Source organism: Neopelma chrysocephalum, unplaced genomic scaffold (genome assembly GCF_003984885.1).
Source record: "Neopelma chrysocephalum unplaced genomic scaffold, ASM398488v2 Primary Assembly neopelma1_26, whole genome shotgun sequence".
NCBI lineage: Eukaryota > Metazoa > Chordata > Aves > Passeriformes > Pipridae > Neopelma > Neopelma chrysocephalum.
In genome coordinates, this window is record NW_020897695.1 from 30,318,127 (window position 1) to 30,333,592 (window position 15,466).

A 15,466-nucleotide genomic window follows, 5' to 3' on the forward strand; every position below is an offset into this window, starting at 1 on the left:
TCAGTTAGCACAAACTCTAGTTATACAACAGTGCCTCCAAGCCACAAAACATGTAGTTTCAGTTTTACATTAACAACCAATACTTCAGTCCAACACATGCAACTGACTCTGGCAAGCTTGTCCAAAGAGGCAATGGAACATAATTCTATTGGTTCTTCTCTACAGCTTACAGGCCCATCCGATTGGCATGAGTGCCAGTTTTTGCTTCTGTATGACACTTGGCAGTGGCAAGGTGCACTGCAGCTCAGAACAGAGGGAAACGGCAGAAGTGCTGTTGTCAGAGGTAATGTTCAGCATACACATGATATGTGAACAGTTTGTTTCTAGGCACATCTTTGGTTACATTCTCAGTACAGTCTGCTTTATAAAATAATAAATAAAACAGTCAAGACTTGGTTAAAATCCAGGCAAAGATTAAAATCTTCTTTTTTTTTCTTCAGAAACCAAGACAGTAGAAGTCCCTTTAAATTCACGTCTTGTTATATCCATAAGCGGTAAAATCCCAGTGCTACAGTAAGGCATGTAAATACTGAACCTGAAAGAAAATAAAAATGGGGAGGAAAATGGCATTAACATTGACATTAAATTATTAGCTCTCAGAACATCTCTTCAGAAAGCTACGTGTCTTACTACAAAACTAAAAGTGTAACCACCACCCCTTCCCCATGCGAGAAAATAAGGATTTTGGTTTGCAACAAACAATTTCAAGGTAGGAGGAGTATAAAAACAACAAATAAGAAGGAAGGAAGGAAGGAAGGAAGAAAAAAAAAAAGAATGCAGATAAACTGGGCTGGAAAACTCTTGAAAGGCTGAAAGAAACCCTTACTTGCTTACCATTCAAAAAAAATCAATATGGCAAGCTACAGATGTAAAATGAGGATATAAATAACAAGATTAATAAATCGCGGTCAAGTATTCAGTAAACAAATAAATGAAAGCCATCTTTAATGAGGGATATCAGCTTTCAACTTTTAAAATTTCTATTTAAATGAAATCAACTTTTGATTCCTAGATATACACACAAAAGATTTTTGCCATTGTTTGCAATAGGAGCACTTCAAACACAATACAAATGATTTTTAATTACTTTTTCTTCCATGTAGATTTCAACATGTTTATGAGTAGGAATGGTAAGGAAAAGAATTTCTTCTCATTTTAATAAAGCATCTTTTATTTTCCATTTTATTGGTTCTCTCTAAAAGGTATGTCACAAATACAGTACTATGAATAGGCTTAAGTGATTTTACTTGTGACAAAACCCATTGTGAAAGAATAATCAGAATATCTAAATCAGAAGAATAATTTTCTACTCATTTAACAGTAATGCATACTCAGTAGCAAAATGTCAACATATTAAAGTTACCTCAGGCCATAATGCAGGCACACACACACATACAGTATTTTCTTCAAGACATATGTAAAAAGCAAAATTTAAAGAATATGCAGAGCTGAACAGTCAGAAAAGCTGAAATGTTCCATTTTGCACATAGATCTTCATCAGATGGATGAAGAAATCCTAGTAATGCACACAGCAGGCTGCTTTTATAAATTAAGTCAGGCACCGAAGAACTTTTTGGTCCTTGTTAACATGCAGCCTTTTAGATTTCTCATACACATTATTATTACAGTATAAAGCAGGGCAAAACCCAGAAAAAAACCCATGCAAAATAAAGTTGGAAATCATAGGAAACTTTGGGTTAAGTACACAAATCTTGCTTATCTTGCCTGAGACTATTTCAAGTATTTTTATTTTTTTTAAATTGGGGCCTTTATGAATACAGCTCATCAAGAGTTTGCCAAATATTTCACAATGTTTAACAGTTTCACCCTCAGAGACCATCAGATTCCTTACCTGCTAGGTACTTAATATTATCAAGTTTGTGTGATTCGAGCATTGTTTTCAGATCTGCAACTTCTGTGTCTATTTTTCTGTCTGTTTGGGTGAGAGCCCGATCTTGCTGTGCATGCTAAAAAACAAAGCAAAAAAATGATGTAATTTTATCACTTTCCAGTTTATTTAGAAATTCAACCCATCTCTTCAAGTTGTATTTTTGCTTTCTCCTTAAATGCACGTTAATTTGCATTCAAAGAGAGTAAGTTCCTTCTTAGCTGATTATATCCAAGGAATTGAATAATTTGGTGAACTTGGGAAATTTGTGATTACATGTTCCTTAACACATAATCTAAAAACTGGCAGAACTGGATGCCTTCTTATCTCAATCTAACAGCATAAACATTAACTTCAATCTGTTGCTCGGCCCACTGATACTAAAGTCACTGCTGAATTTTAAGAGCTATTGAGAAGTCAAAGAGCCTCTTGTGACAAAATCATACCAGAGCATAAGGATTTATGGATCATTAGAAAAACTGAGAATTGGTCTTCTGTTGTAGAAAAGCATTTCTTCATCTTGTAATGAATTCTACCACAAATACAGCTCCAAATTCAGAATCTGATTGTGACAGAAGACAGGACTTCTGTTAAAAAATATGGTATAGAATTATTACTCAGAAGAGACTGAAAAATCCAACTTGTAAACTGAGAACAACAGCTGCTGAGCTGCTGATATTTTCAAATCAGCACTACTGAAACATTGTGAATCAGTTTATGATTTACTGCTAGACATAATCCCAGATATAATTCCCTATACGACAGAAAGGAAACAAAAGGAAGTAGTAGTGCTTGGTAAAAACTTCCTCTAAAATGAAGACAAATCAATCTAGCAATAAGTTTCTCACTGAATGTGGGGGGAAGAATTAATTTCACATTAAGAGTAGAATCTCATCTACAGAAAATATGACATGGATCAAGTTTCAAGACAAAGTGACCACTGGATAGTTCATATATACACGCAGAAGGTCTAATAATATATATGGAAGCCTTTTTATTCTGTAGGCATTTACATTAAAGTGCTTAAAGACATGAACAAGTCCAAAAAGAATACCAGGTCTATAACACAAGTACAAAAAGATTTGCTGCGTAATAATCAGCTATCAAGTTCTTACCAATTCCACTATTTCTGTCCTCATTTCAAGTAGTTTTCTTTCATTAAGCGAGTACTAGAGGGGGGGAAAAAAAAGTTAAACATGATACCGTCCTTAAACTTTCCTCCCCTTTTTTTCCACTTAAAAGTATGTTTATTTGTTTCCAAATTATGCAGAACACATAATCTGGACAAGATGATTGACTGACAACACTTGGGAGACAGCATTGTAGGATAACTGCTGTCCTTTTGGAAAGCACAATTCAGACTGGTGTTCATCCACACCTCTGAAATGTAAAGTGCAACAAGTTCATCAGACACTCATTTTCTGCAAAAACTACATATTAGTGAGCAGCTGGAAGACAGGTTGGCAGATTTGCAGTACTGAAAAACAAGGGCCTATGATTCTAAACAGTAACTCTGGAACAGTTAACTAATCCACTGAGCATAAAAGCACAACTAAGAGTGAACCACCTACTTCCTTCAGGAAGGGAGAACAGTTTTAAAATATCATATCAAACTCAGTTATCAAAGAAATGTTTAGCCAGTACTGTATAACCCACCATTTGAGTTGTTCTGACCATCATTTAATGATAAAACCAGAACATTTGTATCGCATGTTAAGCCATTCATTTGTGGATCCTCAGAAGTGGTGGCTTATTTTTAAGTTACAGCTATTGGGTTCAAGGAAAGTTAAACCCAAATTAAAGAAGCACACCTTTAAAGCAGGCTACCTTTCTGACTCATGAAAAGGCATGATTTACCTTGACATCTATAATGGTTCCTGTCCCACTACTGGAGCAATTAAATTATTCATAGACAGTTGCTAAACTGCCAGTAAATGGCACAGAGTATTAAGGTCATCAGGCACCCATCTCAGAATCCTCAGTTACACAGCAATAACCTCATCTGTTGACATTCTCACATGGAAGTCACCTTATTCTTCCTTCACTCTGGAAGCTTATTCCGTTTTAATATTAAAATCAGATTAATCTACATAAATGCCTCAGCATTGAAAAACCCTCATGAAAGATCTAGAGCTCTATTTGGATGTTTGACTGATCTGAAGTTGAAGTTAAAAGACAGCAGGCTGCTACAAATGTAGAAAATTACATAAAGACAAGTAACAGCACGTCTACAATTAATGAAAGAGTCACTAGGTTCTGCAAAAGGAAAAAGAGGATAAAAAAAGAAATTCACGCATCTAATATAAAGCTACATTTTTTAAAGTGGCAAGATGGCAGAATATTTATAAAATAATCTAATTAAAATTATGTTTAGGTAGAAATGTAAGAATTGGACCCCATATTGATAAAAGGACCATTGGACCATTGATAAAAGGACCATGACAAAATAATTTTATGGACTGAAATAATTCATCTGTTTTACTTTAAATAGATGCAGTTAGCCAAATACACATCTTCTGAATAATTTATATTCTACAAGCTTCTTTCTGGATGTTTCTTTAAAGTTTTGTTTTGTGGCTAGAACTCTCTAGGTCAGACCCAAGGATTTCAATCTTAGGTTTAAGACAGTGAAATTGGCCTTTTACTGGAAGACATTACGACACATTTGTAACAACAACAGTGCGTAAAAAAAAAAAAGAGGGAAATACAAGGCTAAACTGCCCCCCCTCTCCTGAAATTCAACAGGGAGATTAAAGTTCACATTTTTCACAGTGCAGAGAAAATTCATTTTTGTCAGATGCATCTTGAGTTTTTTAACACCAAGCTTAGAGGCACAGTGATGCATTAACACACGAATAGATATGGATTTTTGTACTGTACTTCAAGTTTTTAAATCACATCTGTACACTGCAGATGTAAATCACAGTATAAAGAGATGTGCATTGAGTAATGTAGGATTCTGTGAGAAATAAAGTATAATTAAATGATAATGCATTCAGAGTTTGAAACATTAAAGACTGTCCACATCAGTGTTGACACAGTAAGATTCTCTATCAGTACTTATTCCAAATAAAACTGAACAATAAGAATATTTTACTTTGTGCTTCAAGTTAAAGCAATTAAAGTGTTTTTCTCTTCTGAAAAGTAACTTAGTAAGAATGCACAGTAACCTTCAATTATCCTGAGTTTTATTCTCAGAAAGCTGGATATTCAGTCCTTAGTCACATTACAATTCAAGTAAATATACCAATGATGCTCTGCCTACTATAGAAAACACTGGATTACATCTCTTCCCAAAACTCAGTGTACATGCTACAACCTGCTCAGCATTCATCTGCCTTTTTCCTTTTCTGTTCATGCATGGTAGAGCCGACATTAAAGTGGGGGAGTGGGGGGAGTATAAAAAAAGAAGAGTAGTTTCCATAGAAACTATGAAATTATAGTTGCACAACAGACTACAAAGTTGGTTAACTTTTTTAAGAGAAAGTTGACATGCATAGTTGGCTTTTCCTGGGAGGCAGTCAAAATAACGTTGTATTCTGCACAATAGACAAGTCCAGATTCCAGGATCCTACATAAATATACAAGTAAACATTGGTGCCTAATTTATCACTGGTGCTGTGGTTTTATATAGGTTTTGTAAGCCTGAAGTATTGCAAAGCTTATGATCTATACAAGGAGTACATTTCATATGATGCTTTTTTAAAAACAATAGCATGAAGTATTAACCTTTAAACAAGAATTCTACCTGCTCAAATTGTACTTTATTCAAGCATCTATCATGAGCTAGCAGGCTGTTAGTCATTATAGTAAATCACCAACACAGCTGTTACCTAAACTAATCACACTGAAAAATGTCAAGGGGCATACACAGAAGATAAATGACATCTACTTGAGCAGTTCTTATTGCCAGGATTGGAGATAAATATTACGTCTTCATTACACACCTGGGAAAAGGACTGAATAAGAAATAATACTAATAGAAAAAATGTCATTAAGAGCTCTTTCAATTTAGATGATGCAATTTCATTGAGATCCTAAAAGCTACTGAAAAAAAAATCTATGAGAGCAGAACTCCAAATAAAGTGCTACAGATAATGCAAAAACTTGTTAAATTCTACATCAAAATTACCCTAATTTAAGATTACATCAATTCAGATCTACCAGATATTTCAAAGCTCAAAACAATCTGAACCAGCATCATTTACAATTAAAAAAAATAATACAGGGAAATGAAACATCTTCAAGGATAATAAATTCAAGAAATGTGTAAACTTCATTAAGCATTAGAGATCCACCAATAAAATAGAAAACCTCTAGGTAGCTGGTCAGCATGTTAAATTAAATAATATATTTAAGTGTAATGTGTTAATCCCAATATTAAAACAATATCAAAATAGATAAGATATATGAACCTAAACATGGCACCTTGCACTATATCAGCATAAGGATGAATAACTTAGATTAATACCCTCTTGAAGCTGAGTGATACTATAGGTTAGTATGAAAATGCTCCTTGGGTGAGATGTTCTTACCCAAACTTGGAAATTACTCAGTGTTGACACGCTTCCAGAAGAAAGTTAACAAAACTTACCAGTTCTTTTACTCTGCTCTTCTCTAGGTTTAGGTTTAACTTGTTATCTGCTCGAACTTTGGTAATTTCATCCTAATGGGAAAAATTGATAAAGCAGCAAGATTTTCTGTTTAATCATAAACAGAAAGAATTAGACAAACATATTGTATCTTACTTTACATATCTCATGAATAAAGCTCTCCAATTAGTGTGTATAATTTTCAAAAGTATTTCTAATCTTCCCCTGGGAAATACTGATGTTCTATTGTATGAGCTGGATCTCAGAATCAAAACTAACAATTACTTTTAACACTGAAAACAGCACTTCATTGAGAACACATCCTACTATAATTGCAGAGAATGTTTCCTGTATCCCTTAACTCTGATTTCTAGAAACCTATGCCTAGGTACACCTGTAAGTTGGATTTCTTCCATGAAGCAATCTTGATGCTCAAAATAACTTTAAAAGCAGTTTCTAACCTTCCATCTAGACTACATCTAGGGCTTTCAGAAAAAGCTAAAGACATTTTAGAAGTCAGGAAACATTTATCAGATTTTTAAGCACCTAACTTTCAAAAACTACCATAAGTTGTACACTTGCATTTTACTTTATCAATAGCTGTAAGTGATTCCTGCTTTTCTCAGTGACACCTGCCATTTTAGTGCAACCTCCTGGCAGGAATTCCAGTTTGTCATGCAGCAAACTGCCGATCAGATGAATGTGTGGGAGAAGCAAAAGATTGCTGATGTTCTGGGAGATTCTAGTTAGAACTAGATAAGCATTTCTCAAGTAGGCCAATGTCTACTAGTTAAGAGTTGATTAAGTTAGTATGAACAATAATTAGACTCAATTTCTGTGTTTGAATTTTGAACTTTAATTGGTTTATCATTAGTTGTCATTGCAACAGAATACATTACAATTTAATAAATAAAAAATTAGAAATAATTTTTCTTGAACTTCTATATTGTCTTTTTGTATGAGCAAACATAAAACAACTCGCCCTTGTGAGAATTACATTTACAGTTAAAAGTAAAATTTAAAGACATTTAGCTTTTAAGAAAAGATGACTCAGATCCTTGATGCTCTACCAGTGGATTACACTAGCTCATTTACATGCAACTAAAACTCTAAAATAAGTTACAATTCAAAAATTAGATGCCGAATGCATTTTAAAATGGTATTCTGAAAACCCAGATGCATTAAGCACTTCGTAACAGTGTGAAACACACAGGATTAGGCTTGAAAAATTTATGCTTTCCTTTTGGAGATGAGGGTGCAAATAGAAACATAAGAGAATAAGAAAGAAATGGTAAGGAGGCACTAAACCAAGTTTGACCACATTGTCAGCTAGCTTAACAAGTCCAATAGTCCAATAGTTTCATGGAAAAATCCTAGGGAAGGAAGAGTGCTCCATCCTTTCAACTAAGAAGGACATCTCAGCAGCCAACAGCAGTTAGGTCAGATGTCTGTACTCCCTACAAACAGTTAATGTTTCCCAGTTTGCAATCTTAATCACTCTTTCAAGAATGTATGTTTCTGTGTAAAGCCTGCTTATGCCTCCACACCAATTGAAATGATAGATTTAAGAGGATATTGGTTTTGATGGTAGAAGTGTGTTTGGAGTGCTCTGCAAGACACACAAAGCATAAAGAACAGAAACACAGCACTGACGCTTAAAACTTGATAAGAATAAGAATCTTGTATAACTTAACAGAGCAAGTTTTCTACACAGAGCCTGTTTTCTTGTAGTGGTCATTTACTCCCAAACAAATGGGACCAAACAAAATGGTCCCAACTAAATGGCCTAAAAAGGCCATTTAAAGACTATTTTAAGTTCTGGACAGTTAACTGGTAAGTCTTCAGAGAAAGAAAACAAAACAAAACCAAAAAACCCCCAACACTCAGAAAATCACAATTAGGAAGTGCTGTAATTTTAAAAGCATGTTGCATTGTTGATGCAGAGGCAGCCCTAAATGCAGAACTTCACTCAGCCTTAACCATCATATGGCAGCCACTTTCTGAATCTGAATTAAGGACAGGTAAGTAAAAATGCCTTCAGTTATATTTTTCTTCAGGCCTTGTACTACTCACAGTTCCTTGTCCCCATAAATGAAGTATGCATGAACTGTCTTTGCTGCAGCCCTCAGTGTACTATCAACAGCAATTTCAGTATCCTATGTATCACAACAATTAAGCACCACTTTGAAAATAAAACTTTGAAAGCAACACCTTTTATTTTTTCAAGCAAACTAGACAGGTGTTAATTCTTAATTATCTTACCATGACTTGCTTCTTTATCTGCTGGAGTTCAAGTTTTATTTTCTGGAAGAGTAGGAAAAAAAATGTGCACTTTATTACTGTATATAAAACCATATAATCTAGAAATCATACTGAATTTGCATGATCAGTACCAGTGGCTATAATCCCTAATGTGAAAAGGCAGGCAAACCAAGCATGACTATGTCCTCAGCATGTGTATAGATATATAAACAGTTTATTTTTACTGTTTACTCAGTACTGTGCACTTCCAACCAACAGCACAAGGCAGAAATTAGCAATGTCCCCACTGGCTGCCCTCCTAACACAGCCCAGGAGGCTGTTGACTGCTTTTGCCACAAGGGCTCATTCCTGGCTCGTGGTCAACTTGGTGTTTACCAGGACCCTTAGGGCCTTTCCTGCCAAGCTGCTTTCCATTTGGTCACCCCCAGCATGTCCTGGTGCCTGAGGCTATTCCCCCCCCAGGGGCAGGACTGGGCATTTCCATTTCTTCATGAGATTCCTGTCATCCCATTTCTCCAGCTTGCTGATATCCCCATGAATAGTAGCACAACTACCTGGTGTGTCAGCCACTGCTCCCAGCTTTGTATCATCTGCAGACTTGCTGAGGGTGCACTTTGCTCCATCGACAAGGTCATTAATGAAGGTGCTAAACCATCTCAGCCCCACAGTCATCCCCTTGGCTACAACATACTTTTTAACATCATTAGAAAAAAAACAGGCAAGTGATAGAATAGCACTTTCCAAGATAGTGATTTTTTTACCTCATTTTCTGAACGAAGTGCTGAAAATTCACTTTTTTCCAAAATAATCATGTCCTTTTTCACACCGCCAATATGGGACATTACTTGCTGAAGTGCAATTTCCTTTAAAAGAAGGAAGAAAAACCTCAGGACATATTATAACTATGATGCTTTTTCTCATCTGTGCCTACAAGTATGATAGGCTATTTTGGTACCCTGAAATTTTTAATTCAGCCATTTCAGATTGATTATCCAAGTTTTCAGAAGGCAAGATAAAGTGACAGTGACAAAATAAGCAAGTTAGGCTCATATGTTGGTAATGTTTAACAAAATCAGCAGTGCTAACACAGATCAGAATAATTCAATTAATAACCTAGGAAACAGTTTCTTCCAAGTCTTCAAATTCTTAAGCTAGCAAAGGCTTTAGGAGAAGTGTCTTTGAGCTAAATAAGCAAAGCTGGCTTTCAGACTAAAACTCCTCAGCACAACCATACTCTGTAATTGCCTCCTTTCTTAACTCTCCCTGCAAGGGAGTCACTGTGTTTCACTTCTCAGAATCATGCACTAATACTTTTAATTGCTCTTCTCAGTCCGTTACACTGGACTGGCAGAAGACAAACAAGAATCCTCTGTAACTTTCAAGGATGGAAAGTTTGCAGACACTGTTCTAGATCCTACACTATCCACACATGCAAACAGGGTCTGCCTTCTCTTCTCTGAAGACCTTCCTCTACTAAGTAGTCCCTTACTTTTGATGCTGGACTAAGAGCCCTACAAATCTGACACAGCACTCTAACTTCAGTTTTGTCATGAAATGCTATTCTAACTTACAGCATTGTATTTCTAAGTGGCATCTGAAGATGCCTCTCCGGGCTGACCATAAGACTGAAAAAAATGGGTCAGAGTACTGGATACATTAGAAAAACTACAGAAACAGCGCTGCATGGACACCTCTTTACTTACTCCCTGGTGTCTCCAGCTTGTTCTTCCTCTCTCTTGCCTTCAGTGAACTCAGCAACAGAAAACAGAATCTTCCATATTCTTTCTCTTCTTCATCTCTACATATACACACACGTGTATCTGTTTTTCCCTAAGGTGTTATCTAACCAATGTAATATTTCATCTTTTACATATCCAACTATGGCCTAATGATAATAGCTTGTTCACAACCATCCAAATCTTTCTTCCAGTTCTTCATTCTCATTTTGCACAAGCCCTTGTGCAATCAAAGACCATAAGGATGTACAGGTTTATCACCTTGCCCATAGTTCATGGGCTTCCTGAGCTGCTGTACAAATACTGAATCTTAATGGCAGAAAGTCACCTGAGGGGTCAAATCCAACAGTCTCAGAAAACATCTACCATCAGCAGCAACATTTTAATTCAATACAAAAAAAAAGAAAAGATGTTTACTTTCATTCAAAAAAGCTGGGCATAGGAGGCTGAGATTGCTCGCTGTAAACAACCATGGGAGAAAAGGACCCCCTAACATAATATATAGCAACACATATTTCATTAGTAAGCATATTAGGCTTTTATTTACTTTAACCCCACCATTGTCTCTGATCTAACCTGTTGTACTTTGGTGACCATGTCCTTGTAAATCATATCCAGGTTGGTGTTCATGATTTCCACTAATGCAGACACAATGACCTCTGACTGCTGAGTAGTGAACCCTGAGCAAAACAAAATGCAACAACATTCAGAGAGAGATACAAATCTGGACAGTTTACAGAAATACCACTCGCTGATACTCAGCACTGAGGTAAAACGAATGTCAGTTATGGAAGATAATAAAACATATACCTCTTGATCCAGCACTAACAAAAGAACACAACCAGTCAGTACGTCCAAGTTTCCCCACCCCAAAATTATGTCTGTGACATAGTACGGCTGCTTCTGTAGTACAGCACTATCAGCAGGATAAACACTGAGAGCTTTCTAGAGTTATTATGGAACGTCATCTCTCACATGTGGCTACTTCCATGAGCAAAAATTCTGACCCTGAAAAGCAGGTACTGACTTCTTTATACTATAAAACTTCAGTGTCACTGAAGATGTACAAAACTCAACTGAAAACAAAGCCAACTGCCCTGATTCTAGGTCTATCAGCTTCTGAGTGCCTATTAGAATAAACTAAATATATTGGCAACTATAGTAAAACACTGTCCCTAAAAACACTCTCACCTTTTCCACTTTGAAAACGTAGGAGTAAGATTGTCATGAACAAGATTTAACCATTATGAAAAGAAACACTGGCAAAAGCATGATTGTTTCATAGTAACCAGCAGTTGAGCATCAGAAATCATACCTGAGAGGAAGCTGCTTTCAATAGCTGAGCTGATATAATAGTTTACTACCACCAAAAGGCTCCCTCTCCCCTTATCCCTCCTCCTGACACTTTGAGCTGGTGCTCACTCAGCTGTTCCATGAGCTCATTAAACTAGCATCTCAGAATACCAATCAAGCAAAAAAAACTGGAGAGGTGACCTCCCCTTTTCAGGAATGGAGAGCTGTTACAAGTCAATTCAGCTGTACTGAACTTCACCTTAAGGTACCTCCCTCCCACCAGCAACAGTAATATAATCCATAATAATCTATTCCCTTATCTATGTTTTAGCATAAGAGCAGCCATATTTTATATGGTATTCTATGTTGTATCCTAAAAGCTGCATTTTACAAAGTAATCCATATTCAATCCTATTGTGATACATTGTTGCATATTCAAAGTGCAACATCCTAAATACGCAGGAATCCAAAAAATACATTTTCAACCACTACCTTGAAAACTCTGGGGTTTTTTTTATTCTCAGTTCTTAAAATTTTATTTTTCTTTAGCATTTTTAACTACCGGTAGGGTAATAAATTATTCCAAACAAAGTTGTATAAGCTTACTGTTTCCTTTTTGAAGAGAAGACAACCCTGTATGTTCTTACCCAGTATACAGAAAAGCCCCCCAAAAATCCATAAAACTCAAGCTGTAACATCGCATGTCTAGGAAAAATAACAAATTTTGTAAAGTAAAAAACCACTCAGGACATGACATTAAAAATAGCTACTTGTTTCAAACAAATTACCATTTTCTTCCAAGAGGCGTACCAGTGCATGAGTGTCAAAAAAAAGCCTCCTATTTCCCAGTAAGGATATATTCCCTTTGCTTTGCAAAGATGGTGATGCAGAGATGCTTACATCTGAAAAAAAAAAGTAAACCTGAGTTATTTTTTAAGAAAGAATACTTAATCAACGTGTTTGCTTTCCATGAGTTTCCTTACTACCCCAAATGTTTCTCATTTATGACAAAATATTTTGTGTTGAGATTATCACAGCTTGCTTGGAAGCGAAAAGGCATCCCACTAACAAGTTCTATGCCCAGAACACTTTGCCACTGCTGCCTTTCTGAGATGCCCTCCAAGAATATAATGTTCTAGGAAAAATCCCACCAAGCACTAGGGTCCTAAATCTGTTCCTTTACCATAATCACCATGGCTGGTGGGAGCTGTGAGGGTTAAATCCACACTGTTCTTTGTTAAAGAAGCGAACCTTCATCACGTGCCCTTTAGACGAAAACTAATCGCTCACAATTTGCCATTTACTGTTTTTGCAGATAATACTCCAAACACTGAATGCCAGATTAAGACAGGGAGTAATTTCCACTGGGAGAGGAGGTGTATAAACTACCCCGACAGAACGAATGCGAGGTGGGGCATGAGGCGATTCGTCAGGAGGCAGAATCACTTGGGTTGGAGAAGACCTCTGAGATCATCGAGTACAACCTTTGACCCAAAACCACCCTGTCAACTAGAACGTGGCACTAAGTGCCAAGTCCAGTCTTTCCTTAAACACCTGCAGGGACGGTGACTCCACCACCTCCTTGGGCAGCCCATTCCACTGTCCAATCACCCTTTCTGAGAAGAAATTTCTCCTGATGTCCAGCCTGAACCTCCCCTGGCAGAGCTTAAGACTATGTCCTTTGGCCGTGTCGCTTGCTGCCTGGGAGAAGAGACCGACCCCCTCCTGGTTAAAACCTCCTTTCAGGCAGTTGTAGAGAGTGATAAGGGTTCCTCCTTTTCTCCAGGCTAAGCACCCCCAGCCGCCCCTCATGGCACTTGCGCTCCCGCCCCCTCGCCAGCTGCGTTGCCCGACCTCCCTGTCCCCTCAGACGGTGTATTTCAGAGCTCTCACCTCTCTCCCCGCGGTGCCGCCGGCTCCCCGCGCCGCTGCCGCCGCCGCCCCTTCCCCACACGGCGCCGCCGCCGGGGCCCGGGGGCGCTGCGGGCGGGCGCCCACAGTCGCCGAGGCAGCGACGCGGGGGGGACGGGGTCGCGCCGCGGTCACGTGAGGCGCCGTCCGGGCCGCGCGGTCGCGGCCGCAGCAGCAGTAGGAGCAGCGCGCGCCTCCCGCCGCTCGCGGCCGTGGCCGCCTGGCCCCCGGCCATGGCCGCGCCGCCCGGTCCCGACCACGGAAAAGGGCGGGGGAGGGAAGGCCGCCGCTACTGGGATGCCATCGCTGCGCACACGCCGCCCCGGCGCCTCGCTTCCGCCACAGGCGCCGTCCCGCTTCCGTCTCCGGCTCGTAGCGAAACACGGCCGCTGACGCCGCGAGCCACGACGATTAATTCTATGGCTCACGCGGCGGCCGCGGCGAGAAGAGCGGCGCGGGCGGGCCGGGCCTCTGGGGGACGGTGCTTGCGAGGGCAGTGCGGACGCGGCACGGCGGAGGCGGAGACTCTCCTGGCCGCATAATCATAGAATCGCGGGATCGTCAAGGTCGGAGGAGACCTTTACAATCATGCAGTCTAACCGTCAACCCAGCACTACCACTGTAACCCCTAAACCACTAAAGCACATCACCCAGCGCCAGATCCCGGCGCCTCTTAAACACCTCCAGGGATGGTGGCTGCACTGCCTCCCTGGGCAGCCTATTCCAATGCCTGACCACCCTAAAAGTGAAAATTTTTTTCTAGTATCTAATCTGAATCTCCCCTGTCTTGGTTTAAGGCCGTTGCCCCGGGTCCTCTCCTTGGTGCCCGCTGCCCTGTGGTGTGCTGGGCTGCCAGGAGTTAGCCAGGAATGGCACTGGCTCTGCTGGGCTACTCCCATCCCTAATTTAAGGGGAAAAAAATAGAGCATTTTGGCAGGGAGGTTTGTCCCAGTGCTGCAGGACAGGAATGATCCGCTGCCTCCTATCTGACCCCTGACTCTTTCCTGAGTAACAATTCTCTTCCCTCGGACAAAGACAGACTTTCAGCAGAGAAAAGCGCATTTCATAGAATCATCAAGGTTGGAAGAGACCTTTAAGATCATCAAGTCCAACCATCAGCCGAGCACTACCATTGTAACCCCTAAACTGCTAAACCAGACACAAACAGTTTGGGACAAAACCTGTTGCTCTGAAGTGGGAATTAGATTTCAGGGCTCAAAGTTATTAACTAAGTAATGTGCAGCAGTGGGCAACTCAGTGAGTCTGGGAGTCTGGAGCCTTAATCATTGAACAGTTGCCCTAAGCATTAGAATAGATCAACTGTGCTGTGTGTTTGGTTCTGCCAAAAAGACATGTTTCCAGAAAATAAAAGAAAAATCATGTTTTCCTTATGGGCTGTTGTTAAGACACATGTACTTAATGTTTGTAGGAAATTAATAGGAGAAGAAATCAGTTCATCCCACTGATGTTTTCTCCAGGAAGCATTTATTTTGGAGCAAGTTGATTTTTTCTGTTAAATACATAGTCACATACACACAAAAACCCCAAACCACCAAAAAACACACCTTTTCTTCTTCCTACCAGAATCAATAATTACAATAAATCAGTAACATCAGTAAAACAGATGGAATCATTCAGGTGTATCTATATAAATGTAAAGGTAAGTGACCCACCATGGGACATAGCAGTGCCACAGCAGCACAGCTTGTCATTGCAGCTGGGACAGTGCATCTACACAAAGCCAGCGTCTGCAGCAGCACCTCCCTCCAGCTGCTGTGGTGATA

General features: G+C 39.0%; 1 protein-coding gene across 1 annotated transcript; it reads right to left on the bottom strand.

Annotated features, from left to right (window-relative positions):
* Positions 1-324: 324 nt before the first annotated feature.
* On the bottom strand, positions 325-14,124 carry MCUR1 (mitochondrial calcium uniporter regulator 1). The gene is made up of 9 exons (XM_027676078.1): positions 13,665-14,124; positions 12,560-12,673; positions 11,055-11,158; positions 9,504-9,605; positions 8,743-8,784; positions 6,483-6,554; positions 3,004-3,057; positions 1,853-1,967; positions 325-535 (listed from the first exon to the last, which is right to left on the bottom strand). Exons 1-9 carry the CDS (start codon positions 13,915-13,917, stop codon positions 480-482), a joined length of 912 nt encoding a protein of 303 aa, XP_027531879.1. The 5' UTR covers positions 13,918-14,124; the 3' UTR covers positions 325-479.
* Positions 14,125-15,466: the final 1,342 nt, after the last annotated feature.